The 16,009-nt window shown below is 45.8% G+C and overlaps 1 protein-coding gene across 2 annotated transcripts in view; it reads right to left on the bottom strand.

Annotated features, from left to right (window-relative positions):
- The window catches only part of LOC138453396 (otogelin-like protein), a 132,997-nt gene that overhangs the window by 40,110 nt on the left and 76,878 nt on the right, over positions 1-16,009 (bottom strand). For both annotated transcript variants that reach the window (XM_069606197.1, XM_069606206.1), the window contains 10 exons: positions 14,271-14,495; positions 11,999-12,173; positions 11,516-11,593; positions 9,215-9,267; positions 7,851-7,998; positions 5,508-5,618; positions 3,010-3,151; positions 2,528-2,671; positions 1,392-1,535; positions 631-732 (listed from right to left, as the gene is read on the bottom strand). In XM_069606197.1, the coding sequence (XP_069462298.1) occupies positions 631-732; positions 1,392-1,535; positions 2,528-2,671; positions 3,010-3,151; positions 5,508-5,618; positions 7,851-7,998; positions 9,215-9,267; positions 11,516-11,593; positions 11,999-12,173; positions 14,271-14,495 (1,322 nt within the window). The remainder of the gene's footprint in view (positions 1-630; positions 733-1,391; positions 1,536-2,527; positions 2,672-3,009; positions 3,152-5,507; positions 5,619-7,850; positions 7,999-9,214; positions 9,268-11,515; positions 11,594-11,998; positions 12,174-14,270; positions 14,496-16,009) is intronic.

The following is a 16,009-nucleotide window of genomic DNA, read 5'->3' as shown; positions in this document are numbered from 1 at the left end:
GATACCAGGCGATAGTTTAATCAAGCCCCACAGGATTATAGTTACAGGAAGGAGGCACCTGACAGGAAAATACCAGTGGAGAGTAAGGAACCCCCTGTGACAATGGCAACACAGTGCAGGCTGATAGAAACCGAGGTTTAAGAACTCTATTATGGTAAAAGAAACTGAGAATGAGAAGCATCATAAAATAATGTCAACATAGCATGAGGAACCCCATTGGATAATGCAAACATAATATGAGGAACCACTTAGGAGAACACGAATATGGCATGAGGAACCCCAACTGATAATGCCACTGGATACCAACACACTAACACAAGAAGCCTGTGATGATAATAACGACTGGGCAAGAGGAGTGCCATGGTATAATACCAATACAGCATGAGGGATCCCAAATTATTACATCAACAGGGCATGTAGAGCCACATCTGATAATTCCAACAGGGCGTGCATTATCACATGAGGAAATAACATCAGATCTAGAAGAAACCCCTGGGATAACTCAAAGGGGCCACGAGGAACTACTACTAATGGAAGAGGAGGAACGCAATAGGACAGGAGCGTAAGGATCCCAATAGTTTAATAGTAATATCCTCCGCATCCACTTACATGCTCATCTCAATGGCTTACCTCGTTTGCAAGAAACTGCGAACCGTACTGCACCATGTTTCCCATGGAAAATTCAGCGGTCGTTACTCCGTCAGCATCACCGCACATCCCCAGGACCTTTCCCTGCAGGAACGGATAAGGCGCTCGTTAAGCGTGGTAGGGCATCTTGGGGGCAAAGCTGGCCTGGCATTGCACTGATTAGAAGCCTGAATAAACTCTTCCTTTACAGATGAAAGAGAATAAAGGCCTGTGCTGGGGAGCTCCTTCACTCTCCTCATGTTGGCCACGCCAAAAGAATGGGTGCTCAGCGAATATACCAATCTCCCTGGGCCTCCTAGACCCCCCAATCAGGCTTCTGCATCTATCGGTAGGCTCCCATGATGCCTCGCGAGCCAAATGTTGTCTGTGATGACGTGCCAGTAAATCTCACCCAGGCAGGTTGTGTTTTGTGTTGCTGCTTTATTTGGATAGGACTGTCTTTTGCTCCACCCATCAACTATATATATATATGTATATATGTATATAAAAGCCAAACAAATAATATTGCATAAAGATATCTTTTTCCTACCACGAGGCAGATTTCAATTCCATGAACACTGGTCTGATCCTATGGTACAATGGGTTAATGCTGGACTGGGGTGCACAGAGATATATACCTGGGCTAAGGGAATCCAGTCAGAGCACAGGTAGGTGCCCTATTCCCTCAGACCTCGACTGTGCACCCACCCTGCCCACTCCCTCTGCTTTTCCCCAATGCCACCCAGAACTGCTTGTGCACCTACCCGTAGTTTGGGCTGTATCTGAATGACCACGTCTAGGTGGAGGTCGAAATACACAGACAGCATTCCGGGAAAGTCAACCACGGTGTAGAAACCAGCCCGGTAGGTGTTGACTTCATTGCGGCCGCTGTGGCTCGGGTAGTAGACCTGCAAAACAAACATGCGCACACCTGAGGCTGACACCAACCACATAAAATGCCTGCATAGTGTAGTAGAGCGTGCCAAAGACTATTTGGCCCATCTCTGTAAACTATGTTTGTATTTATTTAAGTATCACCTCAGATAGAAATGCAGGACCAGTGTTGTATCAAAGTGTGATATGTTGACTTGGTAGCAAGATCCAGGGTTGCGGAAGGACGTTGTAGAATGGCACCATACAACACACTGTATAAGTAGCATGCAGGGGCAGGATGCTATGTGGGTTGGAGGGGCAGTGGTGCTGCCAGGGATGGGGCAATGGGGAAACAATTTGTGCTGAGGGTGTTCCCTCATGAAAGTGTTGAGCTGGCATGCAGAGAGGCCAGCCCAGGTATGGAGGGAGAGGATCTGCGCAATGTTGTCTGCAGACGGATTTGAGTATTCAAATAAGAAGTAAAAAAAAAGCCATTGCTACCTCCCCTTGAGAATGCTGCCGAAAGCCTCTGGTTGAAGTGCGTTTATACTTGTGACCCATTTCCTTTAGTTCAGAGAGCAGTGTATGCAAGAGGTGGTAGAACCAACCGTTTGCGCACTCCTTTATCCGCAGCCAGCGCTTGACTGCTGCTGGGGTCTGCCTGAAGTTCTATTGTGGTTGCCACCTTGGGACCCTCCCCTCTGTAGCATTCGGTGCCTCAGGCAAGGATACTACAGTCTTTGTTTACCCACACCCGTCGTTTTCTAGCACACTTGCTCTGGACCACCTAGAGCTCTGTATCCTAATCTGGATTGACTTCCTGTATGTTAGACCACGCGTTGCCCCACACTTCCAGATGATTTGTAGGTTTTGCCAGTGGTCCTTCGTCCCAGATTCACGGGCAATTGTATAGCTGTATTGTTTATGTACGTCGCCCCAACTCTCATTCCCATTTTATCACCCTCCAAAGACTAGCTGAGCTCTCACACCTGACATATGTGGCAGAGGGTAGGGGGCGCACACTTACCACTTCAGTTCCAAACTCTGTCATTACCACGTAGGTTGACCCGAACTGGATGGTGACGTTCTTCGTGGAGAAGGATCCGGCCAGCTGCCTGGAGCGGACGCTCGTTGCCAACACAAGGAAAGCAGGGCTGGCCTCAACTTCAGACTGTGGGGGGACAGGAAAATATGGTATTCAAATATCTGTTTCTCAGACCCCTGGTTGTGTGCATAAGGTATCATATTAGTAACATGTATTCATAAAACCAATCCACTCGGTGATGCCATCATCACATCAACAGTGCCCTGGTGTGGAAGCACATATGAGGACATGCTTAGCCAGGGAAGATGTTACAACAAGGCAATTCTAGGCGGTTGTCAACTAAGTCACGAGGTCTGGCGGGAGCACCAGAGGGCGCCATTGTGTCCCCTAAATCATCGAACCTGGCCCCGCTGTAGGGGGGAAACAAAATGGCAGCACCCAATCTTACACTGCTGAGCACTTACCTGCGCCAGAACTATTGTGCAGTCGGCTGTGTGGAATTTTTTCCAGACTTTGTCAAAGAGGATGAACTGTGACTCGCCGTAGGCATTGCAGATTGCGGGGCAGGGGTTATACGTGCAGTTGAACCTTCCGTCTTGACATGTGCTGAAAGATCAAGAGTGGCACCATTAGAACTCTCAACAGAGGCTTCCCTGTGCAGCCTCTGTGATCTTCCCCCACCAGCCGCTGACAGAAGATTCCCTGTGCAGCCTGTGTGATCTTCCCCTGCCAGCCGGTCACAGAAGCTTCCCTGTGCAGCCTCTGTGATCTTCCCCCACCACCCGCTCACAGAAGCTTCCCTGTGCAGCCTCTGTGATCTTCCCCCACCACCCGCTCACAGAAGCTTCCCTGTGCAGCCTCTGTGATCTTCCCCCACCACCCGCTCACAGAAGCTTCCCTGTGCAGCCTGTGTGATCTTCCCCCACCACCCGCTCACAGAAGCTTCACTGTGCAGCCTGTGTGATCTTCCCCCACCATGCGCTCACAGAAGCTTCCCTTGCAGCCTGTGTGATCTTCCCCCACCAGCCGCTCCTAAAATCCTAATGTACGAACTCTAGCAGAGAAAGCAAGGTAAGCTCATGCGTTGTGGTTTCTGTATTACTTTGAAAGTGCTTGGATCTAGTGAGCAGAAATGTTGCTCAAATGTGAGTCAGCTTTTGACCTGTTGCTGCTGCTGGTTCGTGTTATGTGCCTCCTCGGATTCCCGCAGTTGCACCAGCACAGTGTCTGGCACACATACCCCAGATTTCAGCTTGGTGGCCCCAATGATGTCTAAGCTGAGGACTGCCATTGGACTAAGGCGTTTGTTGAAATTCAAAGCTTGCCATCACAGCAAATACGAAAGCCTGGCTACAGAAGTGGGCCCTGGAGTGGGCTGGCGGGACCCACTGTCATTGTCTGATACCCTGTTCAGGGTCAGAGAAGGCAGTCTAACCACGGCCCAGTGTCTTGGATATGAGCAGGCGAGCAGTGTAGCCAGCATTGTCTATCAGGCAGTGTGAGCTGAGATTGGAGTGGACAAGCACACAGCAGACTAGTCCATAAGTCAGTTTCTGGGGTAAGAACTGAGGAACAGTGATGGCCATGGAGCAGTGTCTTGGCTAAGAAATCATGTGCAGTGACGGCAGTCTATCCCATCGGCGGTTTATGGTCTTTCCATTGATGAAAATGCATCGAAAGACAAAAGCATTGATGCAAATCCATCAAATGGAAATCCATCGAAATACTATCTTTTACATGTAAAAGTATATTTCCATCGAAACTTGTCCATCTAATATAGGGATTGACAAGTTACAATGGATTTGTGCTTTTAAATGTAAAAAATAGCATTTTGAGGCTTTTATTTCCCGCATTAAAAGGTTACATGGAGCTGGCCAGTGCCGAAATTTCGGCACTGGCCAGCTCCTTGTAACGTTTTAATGTTTATTGTATATTGGGGGGGTTCCCTCTCCAGCCCCCTCACAACCTCCACGGCCATCCCCCCTTAAACCTAACCCAACCCTAACACAACTCTAACCCTAACTGTAAATCTAACCCTACCCCTAAACATAACCCAACCCTTTCCCTAACCCTTGCCCTAATCCAACCCTAGCCCTAACCATAACCCAACTCTAACCCTAACCCTTGCCCTAACCCAACCCTAGCCCTAACTATAACCCAACCCTAGCCCTAACCATAACCCAACCCTAACCCTAACCCTAACCCAACCCTAGCCCTAACCATAACCCAACCCTAGCCCTAGCCCTAACCATAACCCAACCCTAACCCTAACCCTAACCCAACCCTAGCCCTAACCATAACCCAACCCTAGCCCTAACCATAACCATAACCCAACCCTAACCCTAACCCTAGCCCTAATTCTAACCCTTGCCCTAACTCTAATTCTACCCCTTGCCCTAACCCTAAAATCCATCGAAATCCATTGAATATTATTCAAAGAAAATGCATTTCGTTGGAAAGTATTTTCAATGAATATTTTCGATGGAAAGGACTTAGATGAATTGGATTTAGATGTAAAGTCTAGATATCCCCCATGGGTCAGTGTCTTGGCTAAGAACTGACGCACAGGAAAGGATTCTCGCCCATGGTGCAGTGTGACTATGGACAGTAGCTGATGAGCAATGAAAGCAGTCCATCTCATGGCATACCTTTCTATTGACCCTCATTTGGTGGGTGTCATTTACCATGCACTCAATTCACCCTCACGGCAAGCACCAACACCCTCAGTAGACTACAACGGCTTCTGAGCACCACAAACAAGAACATCTGGACTCACTCACCTTGAATCTTCAACCACGTAAGTGTTATGTTTGGGGTAGTGTGAGTTTGGACAGAGATAATGAGGCGTGGGGCAGCCTTGCCCATGGGGCAGCGCACACTGGGATAGACGCGGGTTGGGAAAATTGCAAGCAATAGTATGCTTCTCAATGGCTTATTCCTTGTGGGGGCAGCACTTCCTTACCAGGTGTTGCAGTCTTGCACCATGGTTTCACCGGGGTTGTAGATGTCGCCTCCATGGACACACTTGCAATCAGAAATGGGAACGCATTGATCCTCATCGTCTCTGTAGCTCCTGCATTAAGGAAGACATGGACAAAGGGCGACAGTTACAGCCGGATCTACTTACAATCCCCCTGAGTGAGCTGGCTTGGGTTACATATTCTCCAGAGTGAAAAGGATTGGGTGAGTGGGCACCGCTTGTTCAGTCAAAAGTACATTTGAGTCATTTCACATATATTTTATAAGTGGTCCTGTCGCCAAAATGTCCTCACTTACACTGTGAGGTATGGAAATTATAAAGAAAAACGGATCCTAGATGGCACACCCTAGGAAGTTGGAAGGACCCTGTGCGTTAACCAACACTTTCAGTTACTTATGTGTACATACAAATCAAAAACACATTTAGCACACGATTTTGTGTTGTATTCTTTTCTTTCTGTATAAACTTCCCAAGTCAATGACGTAAAGTCCATATAAAGGTGTTTATTTCAAAGACACAGGCAGTCAATATGGTCCAATGCATTTCGGTCCACGGACCATCTTCAGGGACCAAATTCTAGAAAAATGAACAAATAACCTTTACAACTTTACTTAATGTGTGCTGCTCATTATAGTATTTTGTCTTAAGCTGTGGTTTAAGACAAAATACTATTATAAACAACACCCATTAAGTTAAGTTATAAAGGTTATTTGTGCAACCCAGGGTCCATTGTTCTAGGAATTCTCCAGAGGTCATCATATGTATGAAAAGAACATGGCACTCATGCGTCTCTGCAGTCCTGCCAGTCAATCTGCCACCACTTCCTTCTCTGCCTGCCTTCCCTTGCCACCATATCTGTCTCAAGTCACCCCGTGCCACCGGTGCCAGTGGACAGCGCCAGGCTAATGCACACATATCCATCCTGTTGGACCGCACAGGCCTATTGCTCATGGAGTTCTCGCCGCCCTCCATCGCTGTGACAATTGCTACCCGATCGATGCCACCGGCTTCATGCAAGTCATCCACCTCAGTGCCCCCCAAAAAATAAATGGATCATTGAAGTAGTCATGGTCCATGTCAAGACCCCCTAACAAGTGTAAATATTAGGCAGTATGACCTGCACTGGGCACATTGTCTTCTGAAAGCCCCCATGCAGCTGCAGTTACCCACCTACATCTAGACCATGTCTCAAGATAATAGGAATTACAAAACCCCCGCCCCCTTTGAATGGACTAGTTAGTTTCCACAATATCTGCTTGTTTTAACACAGACCATTCTCTGGAACTTCACATTTATTTGACATTCTGCATATTAAAAGTTGCCTGCCTGTGTCAAGCAGTCCAGAGGCCCGTGATGCATTCAGCTCAGAGCAGTCGTATGTCATTGAAGCCCATTGGACACATATTTAAATGAAACACAGTTCGTCTCCACCAGTCGCGCCCCAGGCTCTGCCGGTACAACTGGTCATTGCATCCTAACCATTGTAAGACTGCAAGCAGGCATATCGAGCAAATCTAGCTTTATTGGGCATTGTGATAAAGGAGCCACCCTCCCCGCAAAGTGTAGTTTGTGTCATCCCTAACCCCACCGTGACAAGACTTTCTACCCTCTCGCTCACACTGTGTCTACTTGTTGTGAAGCTTCTCTTAATGGCCTTGTGTTTCAAATTAGGTATCGCACTGCTACAGTGTCCGGCTTGTTCCCTTTATTTTCATCACATATTGTGCGTGCGCAAAAACTATCAGTGCGCAGTTGACTCCACATAGTTGCAAGTGCTGAAGAAAATACCCATTCTGCAGGCGAAACCCTGATCCTCAAGAGACAATATTGAGGTTCCGGAACCAGAAACCCTAAAAGCATAGGGTAGAAGACAGCTGAATACTTCCCAAACCCAAGCACGCACGAATGTGCAATGTTTCCAAGTTATGAGCGCACTCTGGCCACTCTCGTAAGGGAGGAAGGCCCAAGGACATGGATTCCTTCTGTGTAGGATCGAAAGAGTGGAAGGGAAACACAAGAGCGTGGTGGACTCTAGGTAGGGCCAGGACCCAGAGCAGGAACGCAAAGGGGCCTTTGGAGACAGAGTGCTTCCTTATGCTGAAGGATACAGACAAGTATGGCATGTCTCCCAAAGGCCTCTCTGCCACCTGTTCCACTGACACGACCTGTAGAGGCACTGGAGGACCTCCTCTGTCGGTCTGTGCTACCCCACAACGGCCATACTCTCCGGGGAGCAAGGACAGAGAATCCAAGCTGCACTCAGGAACCCTGGAGCATCACCTGCTCTAGATGCCCCCCTCACCCGCTCCCTGGCCGGCCGCTTACCCATAGCTGCAGATGCAGCCTGGCACACAATCGGCTGGGCAACTCTGATCCACCATTTCCAGGTTCTGGCAATTTTTCTCACAGGACTTCCCCATACCATTTGAACAGTCGCTGTACATCTCACCATCGGGACATTCTCTGACAGGGTCTGAAAAGAGAAATTCAGAGGCAAATAAACGAAGTGCTTCGTCAGGCTGGCGCGGGTGTGGGCGGAGACCAGCGATTTGGTTATCTGAACAGCTTCTGGGGACCACGCAACTCATGTATTTATTCTGCACTAAACTACAGGATTTCTTTTAGCTTTATCCTTGGAAGACTGGGCGCCCTAGTGTGAGTGGAGATTGCATTGGGAAACTTCACCCTGCTCTTTGGACTTCCACCTGGGAATATCTGGTTACCTGCATACCTCTGTTGTTTAAAGTCATTCTGACAGCCCGACTAATCATTTTCCACAGTTGGGTACATGCTATTCCAACGTTGGGACTGGGATGGTTTGCAGAACCTTTACTTAGAAAGACTGGTTTTAACAGATAAAGGGCAAGAAAGGCAGCTTTAGAAATGACGCCCCTGCCCTTAGTAGTTACCTGACAGCGGTTTGAGGAATGGACTTTACGCGATACTCATACTCTGCCTCAAGATATTTTTCCTAGTTCTGTTTGTGCCTATTTTTTGGTTTTCTTCTTTCCAAATGTGTTCACATTTTTAGCCTGATTTAGTAAATGTGCTTGTCTTTTATCGTATTTACAAAAATTGTTATAGTGCGACCGTGTGATTTAAACCATTTCAATGTTATATTTAGCAATGTACAGAATTGTGTATTGCATTTGCCTACTTGTGCAGATTTATACATTTTTGTATGTGTCACGGAATTAATTATTAAGGCTTACGATTAAATAAATATATTCAAAGAAGAAGTTGAGTTGAGCAGTGTCAGTACTCCATCGCAGAGTGGACCCCATGAAGAACCCATCACCATCCTGCTTGTTTGCTATGTCCATTGATATTGATATTTTATTTCTATCGCGCTCGTTCACAAGGGTTTCAGGGCGCAACAAGGCAAGGGAGGGGAACAAGGGAGAACAAACAACGATTTTACCAGGCCCAGTGACACTGAGAACATGCAAGTGCATAATGTACTCTAAAGGTCACTACTGCATACAGAGCATCTTTCCATCAATAATCTACCTGCAGAAAAATCACTCTTCCCGCTCACGCCTCACTTTTCTCCCACCGCATGGATGTGCAGCCCCAACATGGCTTTTTCACTCGCCGACCTCCTAGCCCTCACATCACCCTCAGACCAGAAATATTCTATGGGACAACTTAAGCAATCCTAGATTTTGCTCCTGTGGCGGCCATCTTACCTTGCGGCTCGGAGGGGATGTCATCTGAGCACTCCATGACTCTCTGGCATGGGCTGCAGAGGGAAGACACCAGCATTAGAGGCAATCAGCATTGCAAATTCACATTTTGTTAACTAGATACCTGTCTGTATTAGCAATTGTACTAATACAATTATTACTATTGCTACTAATATAAAACATATAAAGCACCGATTCAGCAGCTACCACCTGATGCCTCTCAGTAACACCAATGGCTGAGTTTCAGGGAACTTAATTGGGTATGATATGATATGGCATTTATAACACGCCTATACACATAGGCATATATACAAGTGCTTCAAGACGCAACGAGGCAAGGGATGGAGAACAGAAGGAAGAGAGACAACGATCCTACTAGGCCAGGTGTCATTCAGATTGCGCAGTGCATGGGAAGGGCAAAGGGACAGTGCAGTACATGGGATAATAGAATAAATAAGTAAGTAAAGTACAGCCAGCTGGTGGCAAGTGCAAGGGTAAGTGCAGACATCAGGTATCACAACATTGTCCCCATCAGGCCAGAGGCGACTAATCTGTTGAGAGCTCTGAAGGTCAGCGCCTCTGAAAGAGAGGCAAACCAGGAGGCAGAAACATATTAGGCACGTCCTACGGGTGAATACCTCCCCACGAGCCAATCTGAGTCACAGGCCTGTTGGGACTCCTCCAGATTTCTAAACAGACCTGAGTGACCCTGCACCAGAACAATGTACACTGATGATGCCGTGCCGTGCTCGTGTGAAGAACTCATAGCAGGAGCGGGACACGGAATGAAGATTGCCCGCTGACAAGGACAGTCAGAAAGGTGAAGATACAAGGGGAGAGCGTTCTCCTAGTACTGGAATCCTGTAGATGCAAATCAGGATTTTCTGCTCAAGGTTAATGTTGGGTTTCCCACATGAAAGCCGCCCCCACATTGTTTGGCCTGACAGTGGACTGGGTGGGTTCTAGAAAGAGGTGGAAAGCAATCCCCACTGGTGGAACATAGTTTTGATCCGAGGGCTTGCAGAGGATCCTTTTGTGTGCCTGGTGGCACGAGGCACTTAATGTTGCAATCCATTTCTTGGGCAGACGATTTGCTTAAATGGATCTATTTTTTCAATTTGCCAAATTAACTCCATCAACAGTCAATAGTTTTCTGTCTGGTGCATCAATCAGAGCATGGAGGACTCATGAAAGAGTTTTCAGGCTAGTGATTCTGTTGTGGCACAAAGCAGGGCTCATAAAAGAACAAAGCATCCCTACAACCAGACTCCACCATTACTATTTCTTTTAAATTGTATTTTATCGTTTATAGTGCAAACTTGGCTCAAGAGTAAGAGAGCTGTTTACAATAGGATTGTGCCAGAATTTGGCTTGGCATTTTATGCAGTAATGAAGTTCTGTGGCGGAGGGATTTTCATTTGTCCGGCAAGTATTGTTGAAGGAGCCCATGTTTTTAGTGTTTTGCAGAACTGGTGAATGGTAGGGGCATTTTGAGCCTCTACCGGGATTGAGTTCCAGATGGTCGGGCGTGGCAGGAGAAGGACTGCTTGCAAGTCTTCTCTTTGTGGGCTAGCTTTGACTCCAACTATAGATACTTTTGACATATGAGGTGCAGGAGCCTCCAGGGGTGTGGAGTTTAGCCACCAAGTATGTTGGTGTTCCATTTGAGACTGCTTTGTCGGTGGTACGTGCAGGTGTGTGTATGATCCTGATGCTGATGGGGAGGAAGAGAAGCATGCGGGCCCTGTAATGAGGCAGGCTGCAATGTGGCGTACTGCTATGAGGGGCACCAGGTGTGCGTCTGCAAGCCCAGTAGAGCGGGCATTTCCCCCATCAATGTGCTAGATATTGATGGCATGAATCCTTCCAGACACATGTCATGCAGCCATTATTGCACAAGTTGTTGTTTGTTGGGTGGACCGATGACAGATTCGGTCTTGGTTAGGTTAAATTTAAGGTAGGCATTTGACATCCATGTTTGGACAGTAGCCAGGCATTTGCAGAGTCAAGAAATGTCCTGGGGGCAGTGACCCTAAGGAACAGCTGACTAATTCAATGTCTCCTATGTGCCCCGTTTTGGCTAATTATCAGGTCTGTGTGCAAAATAAAGTTTGATTGACTGGTTCAATGCTGCCTACTTGTAAGGCAAGCGGTTGGACTGGCTAATTTCATGATGAACACCTTAAAGAAGAATGTGAATAATTTGATCCTTTGCGAAACAGCCATTTCTACCAGCTTCTTTGATACTTATTAGATAAAGAAAGTAGTTACAATGCATTGAATATTTACTACCCAGTTTCTTACCATTCCTTATCATTTGGAAAGCTGACCATTTCACCCACTTTGTAGGCACGGCTGTTGGCGTAGCAGGGGCAGTCATTGCTGAAAGACAGAAAAAATATGGAACAGGGTCAGTATTGTCACCTTAATGACTTCTATTCGACCCTAACTGTCCCCTGCGAAGCTCCACATGGTTGTGCCCATGTGTAAATCACCAATAAAATAACTTTATACTGCCCAGCAAAAGAATTAGATGGGAAATTTTCATTGGAAAGAGTTTCGATGGAAGCCCTTTCGATGGAAAGACCATAAACCGTTTTTAGCACACCATACCAGAGCATGCCCCAAGGGAATGTCGTCTCTGTGGATTCTGCTGTCTGAAACCCTGCTGACGTGGCCGTGGATCAGGTCATTGCCATTGGTGCAGATCCAGATGTGCGCACAAGGGAAAAAGCTTGGGCAAGATCTATGGCCACTTCTTTTTTCAGACATATTCCTTGAACTTACCCAGATACACAGGTCTCCAGAGTTGAGTCGTAGTACTGATCATGGGGGCAGATGCAGACCTCGTTCAGCAAGTTTGTGGCGGGAAACTGGAGAAGCTGGTCGGAATAATCACGACAGTCTCTGTGGGAGAGCTGCCAGGAAGTAGCACGGACCAGAGAGTCATCACAGTTGAGTTCTGAATTTAAAATAGAACAAAAGAGTTAGAAGCTGCATTCCCTCTAACGAACAATAACACACTCAAGGCTCAAACACCGAAAGGTCATGGATGGCATCACAAAGTAAACCGAAGTATAATTAGGAAAAATGTGATTAGTTCATCCCGTTACTGCTCACTGGCAGCAGAGGTTGGCTTTCCTGTCAGCAAAATAGTAGTCATTCGAACCGCCTGGTGCTTTCAAAAAACCAAAATGAATTTGGCATAATCCCCAGGGTCTGCTCCCTTCGGCATTGTACTTCAGTTCCCTTGATACCACCGCATATAATATGCTGGCTGGGTGTATGGAAGTTGTAGTCCAAAACATCTACAGAGCCAAAGGTTCCAGACTTCCTAATCAATTAGACTTCACACTTCTCACCCCGTCATAGTCATATCCTTGTTAGATCTTCAGATTTCCCTCTGTTAGACCCCCTATAACCATCGATCTCCTCAAGGTTCAATCAGTGATGGTTTAAATGTGAACTCAAGTGGGATGTCTCGTGGTTCTGACAACCCCTGTGTCCGATACAATACCACACTTTTGCACAACAATGACGCGAACCAGAATTAAGAAGCAGTAGGAGGGGGTAACTAAATGTCACACGCAGGTCTGTAATTTTGTGCAGACGATTTTGGGGGTTTAATTTAGGATATTTCTAATGACATTGTACCTCTTTTTAATTTGATGATGAATATGTTTATTTGAATCAAACATGAGCCATCAAACAAATACAAAGTATAACAACACAAAACATAATAACTTAAAATTGTTGCTCACAATTTAAATAAATATTTGTTTTCCAGAAAAAGAGGCCAATCAAACAGTGGAGTGTCAAAAATTGATAGAATCACATAACATGCACAAAAGGCGTAAATACCAAAGCATTTAATATAGGCCCATCCATGTGTGATAAGAAACATAGTACTTTGGTGTTCAAAGTCCTTGTACTGGGATGCAGCTAAAGCAGTGACACGTAGCACATTCATTATACAGCTGCGTGGCCTCCATTTCTGCCTAAGACAGGATGCGGTTAGTAGCTATGTTTACGTGTGCAATACCAAATAACATCAGCTGCAGACTGAAAAAGAACATTTTTAAACAGATCCTAAAATTCCAAATGGGGAACAAAGAAATTGGAAACAGCACCCAACATTCTAAACTGAGTTGGGAAAAGAATATGAAATGTGCATGTAATGCAGACTTTTGAAGAAGAAACTTTAAAGCGTTGAACAGAAGCAGGAGTTTGCGACTGCACACGAAATGCTGTGGACAACCAAGGTATCAAAAAATCAGAATTCTTTTGGAGCCGGACATCAAAAGTCGAGTTGTGATTAGAACTTGACATTTCAGAGCATCATTACTAGACAGCACTGTACAAAGATGTTTTGTGCTCCTTCCACATCTTAAGGTTTAGAGCAAAGTGGTTCACTTTGATTGATGACATTTTGGGCCCATCGGGCCATCATGGATGCAGTCACATCATCACCAGATGTCTTGCAGAGAAATCTCTTAAAGCACCTAAAAAGTATAAGGTCTGGGGAGAGCAGGGGAAGTTGAGATGTGATAGAGAAATTAAATTACCAAGAAATGTAACTACATTAGCTGAGGTGGTCACATTCAATATGCAGTATCATTTTAAATCAACAGCTGAGAAGCATTGGAAGTGGGAAGAAGGGTGGCAGAGGTTGAGCAGTAGTATAACATTGTGACAGAAATCAGTATGCATCTTCCAGCAATGAAGGTGAGGACAAAATCAATAATAGCCCTAAACATATCCTAGGTTAGGGAAGTAACCACAGCATGCGAGCAAGCAAAGATTGCCCTAGAGATTAAATAGCATCTATGGTGTTGAGGCAGATGGAACCGAACAGTCAATGGACCTAGTGATCTTTAACTGACCCCAATTTTATTCAGTTGTTTATCAGATAGTTTACAGTAGTAGAACCTCAGTTGGACAGTGTACATTTTCACAGTTGCCGGGGGACGCAAACTTTATCCGTGCGCATCTTACACACTTGTACCATCCTTGGCCTTCAGTGCCTTCCTAAACATAAATGTTCACTTGTGAGACTTACCGCATTCAGAAAAGGAGGAACGGAAGGCCACTGTAATGCCAGCCCAGGCACATTGGTACGCATACTCTGCCAGTGCGGAGCACATGCCACCGAGATCCTCTCCATAATAAACGCTGTTTCTGCAAGCGGTCTTGTAGCTTGTAACTTCGATGATGGCATGGCAGTCGGCAAAGATGGACTCATCCAGGAAGCTGTCACAAGTGTCGGAGGCGGCAACCATCCTGTCTGCAGTGGAGGGAAAACAAAATGGCTGTGTCATCTGAGGAATACTGTTCAGAACAAGCGGCAAGATCTTCCGCTGCATTGTACTTTCTGGAGGATGTCGGTGGTGTGGTGGGTAAAGATATCTGTGACTAGTATCAAGGGTTTTAAAACTGATTTAAGAAGTACTGGCACCTTTTCAGTCATACAAATAAGTGCCACTTTTCATCACATGCCACTGACCACTCCCAAGTCAACAGCATCATTAGCGATATGTGGTCAATGAGCAATAGAGATAAAAACAGTAAATGAAATAGACTCAGAAACACCTCTGCAAACGCACAGTGACACAATCTGGCCCAGACTATACCCTTTCCTAGACTTTTTCCATCCTCCTTCTCTAATTCTCTCTCTCCTCCCTTCAGTTTTGCTCTCTTTTCCTCCCTCACCAATGGAACTTAAACATTTACGGTTGCAAGATTTATATGGGAGTTAACATGATATAGAGTTTGTGATTCGCTATGAAGAATAATCATTTTTATATTAGTTCAATATTTTAAAACACTGCATTTCATTCCTGTGACATGTTGACGGTATCCAATCAACATCCTCGTTAAACGCCATTCCTCCCTCTCCAGGGCCACTCATACTTATCTCACCTCTGGGGACTCAAATCCATTGTCTTATGTGATGCCAAATTGACCCTACCCGTTTGCCATTCCTTACATTGAGGTAAGCTTCCATTCTACGGAGTCTGATCTGATTGACTTTGTATCACAAACAAGATTTAGGTGCCGAATGCTATAGCTTTGGGTTTGTTTAGTACCAAGTACAGAGCTCCTCATTCGTTGGAACCTCAGGACGGCAATGGGCCTCCTAGTTATCATGCTTCCATTTTTTTTTGTTTGGAAACAATTGTTGAATTCTTGAAAAAGCATGGAGTATGTGCAAAACACGTGTCGGCCAACTCACATATCAAGTAACTGATGACAAGTAAGTAAATGAATAGAACATGAGCATTCCTAAACAATAATAATAGAAATCCTCCAGTATTCCAATAAACACATTGAAGTACCTTTCAACATATTTTTTATAGCAAGAGTGAGGACCAAAGAGTGGGCAACTATGTACTTAATATTTTTATACCGGTAATACCAGCAAATCCCCCCATGGAGTCCTATGGGAGTCCATAGAAAGGGGATTTCCATACCCTCACTGGCACCTGTAATCTGTCGGTAATACCAGTAGATCAGGCGCCGGTAACAGTATTAACGTTTGCCGGTATCCTAGTGGTATTGTCACCAGGATACGAGCAAACATTTAATGAGGGCCAAAGACTGTGAGGAGAAGGCCCTTCAGTGTTCCTTAATTGCATGGGATTTATTCGCCTGCTTCCTTGGTCGCAACTTCTTATATCTCATGAGGGAGTTTGTGCTGCCTCATAAGGGGAAATACTACTCTCAGCAATGCATGTACACCTCTGTACAAACCGGTAATCACATGACATGGAGCCTTCGGTGCCCTGATTGGGAAAGACC

The sequence above is a fragment of the Ambystoma mexicanum genome, chromosome 1p, assembly GCF_040938575.1.
Source record: "Ambystoma mexicanum isolate Mex_15411 chromosome 1p, UKY_AmexF1_1, whole genome shotgun sequence".
NCBI lineage: Eukaryota > Metazoa > Chordata > Amphibia > Caudata > Ambystomatidae > Ambystoma > Ambystoma mexicanum.
Note: the sequence above shows the minus strand (reverse complement) of the source record. Positions and strands in the feature narration are given on the sequence as shown.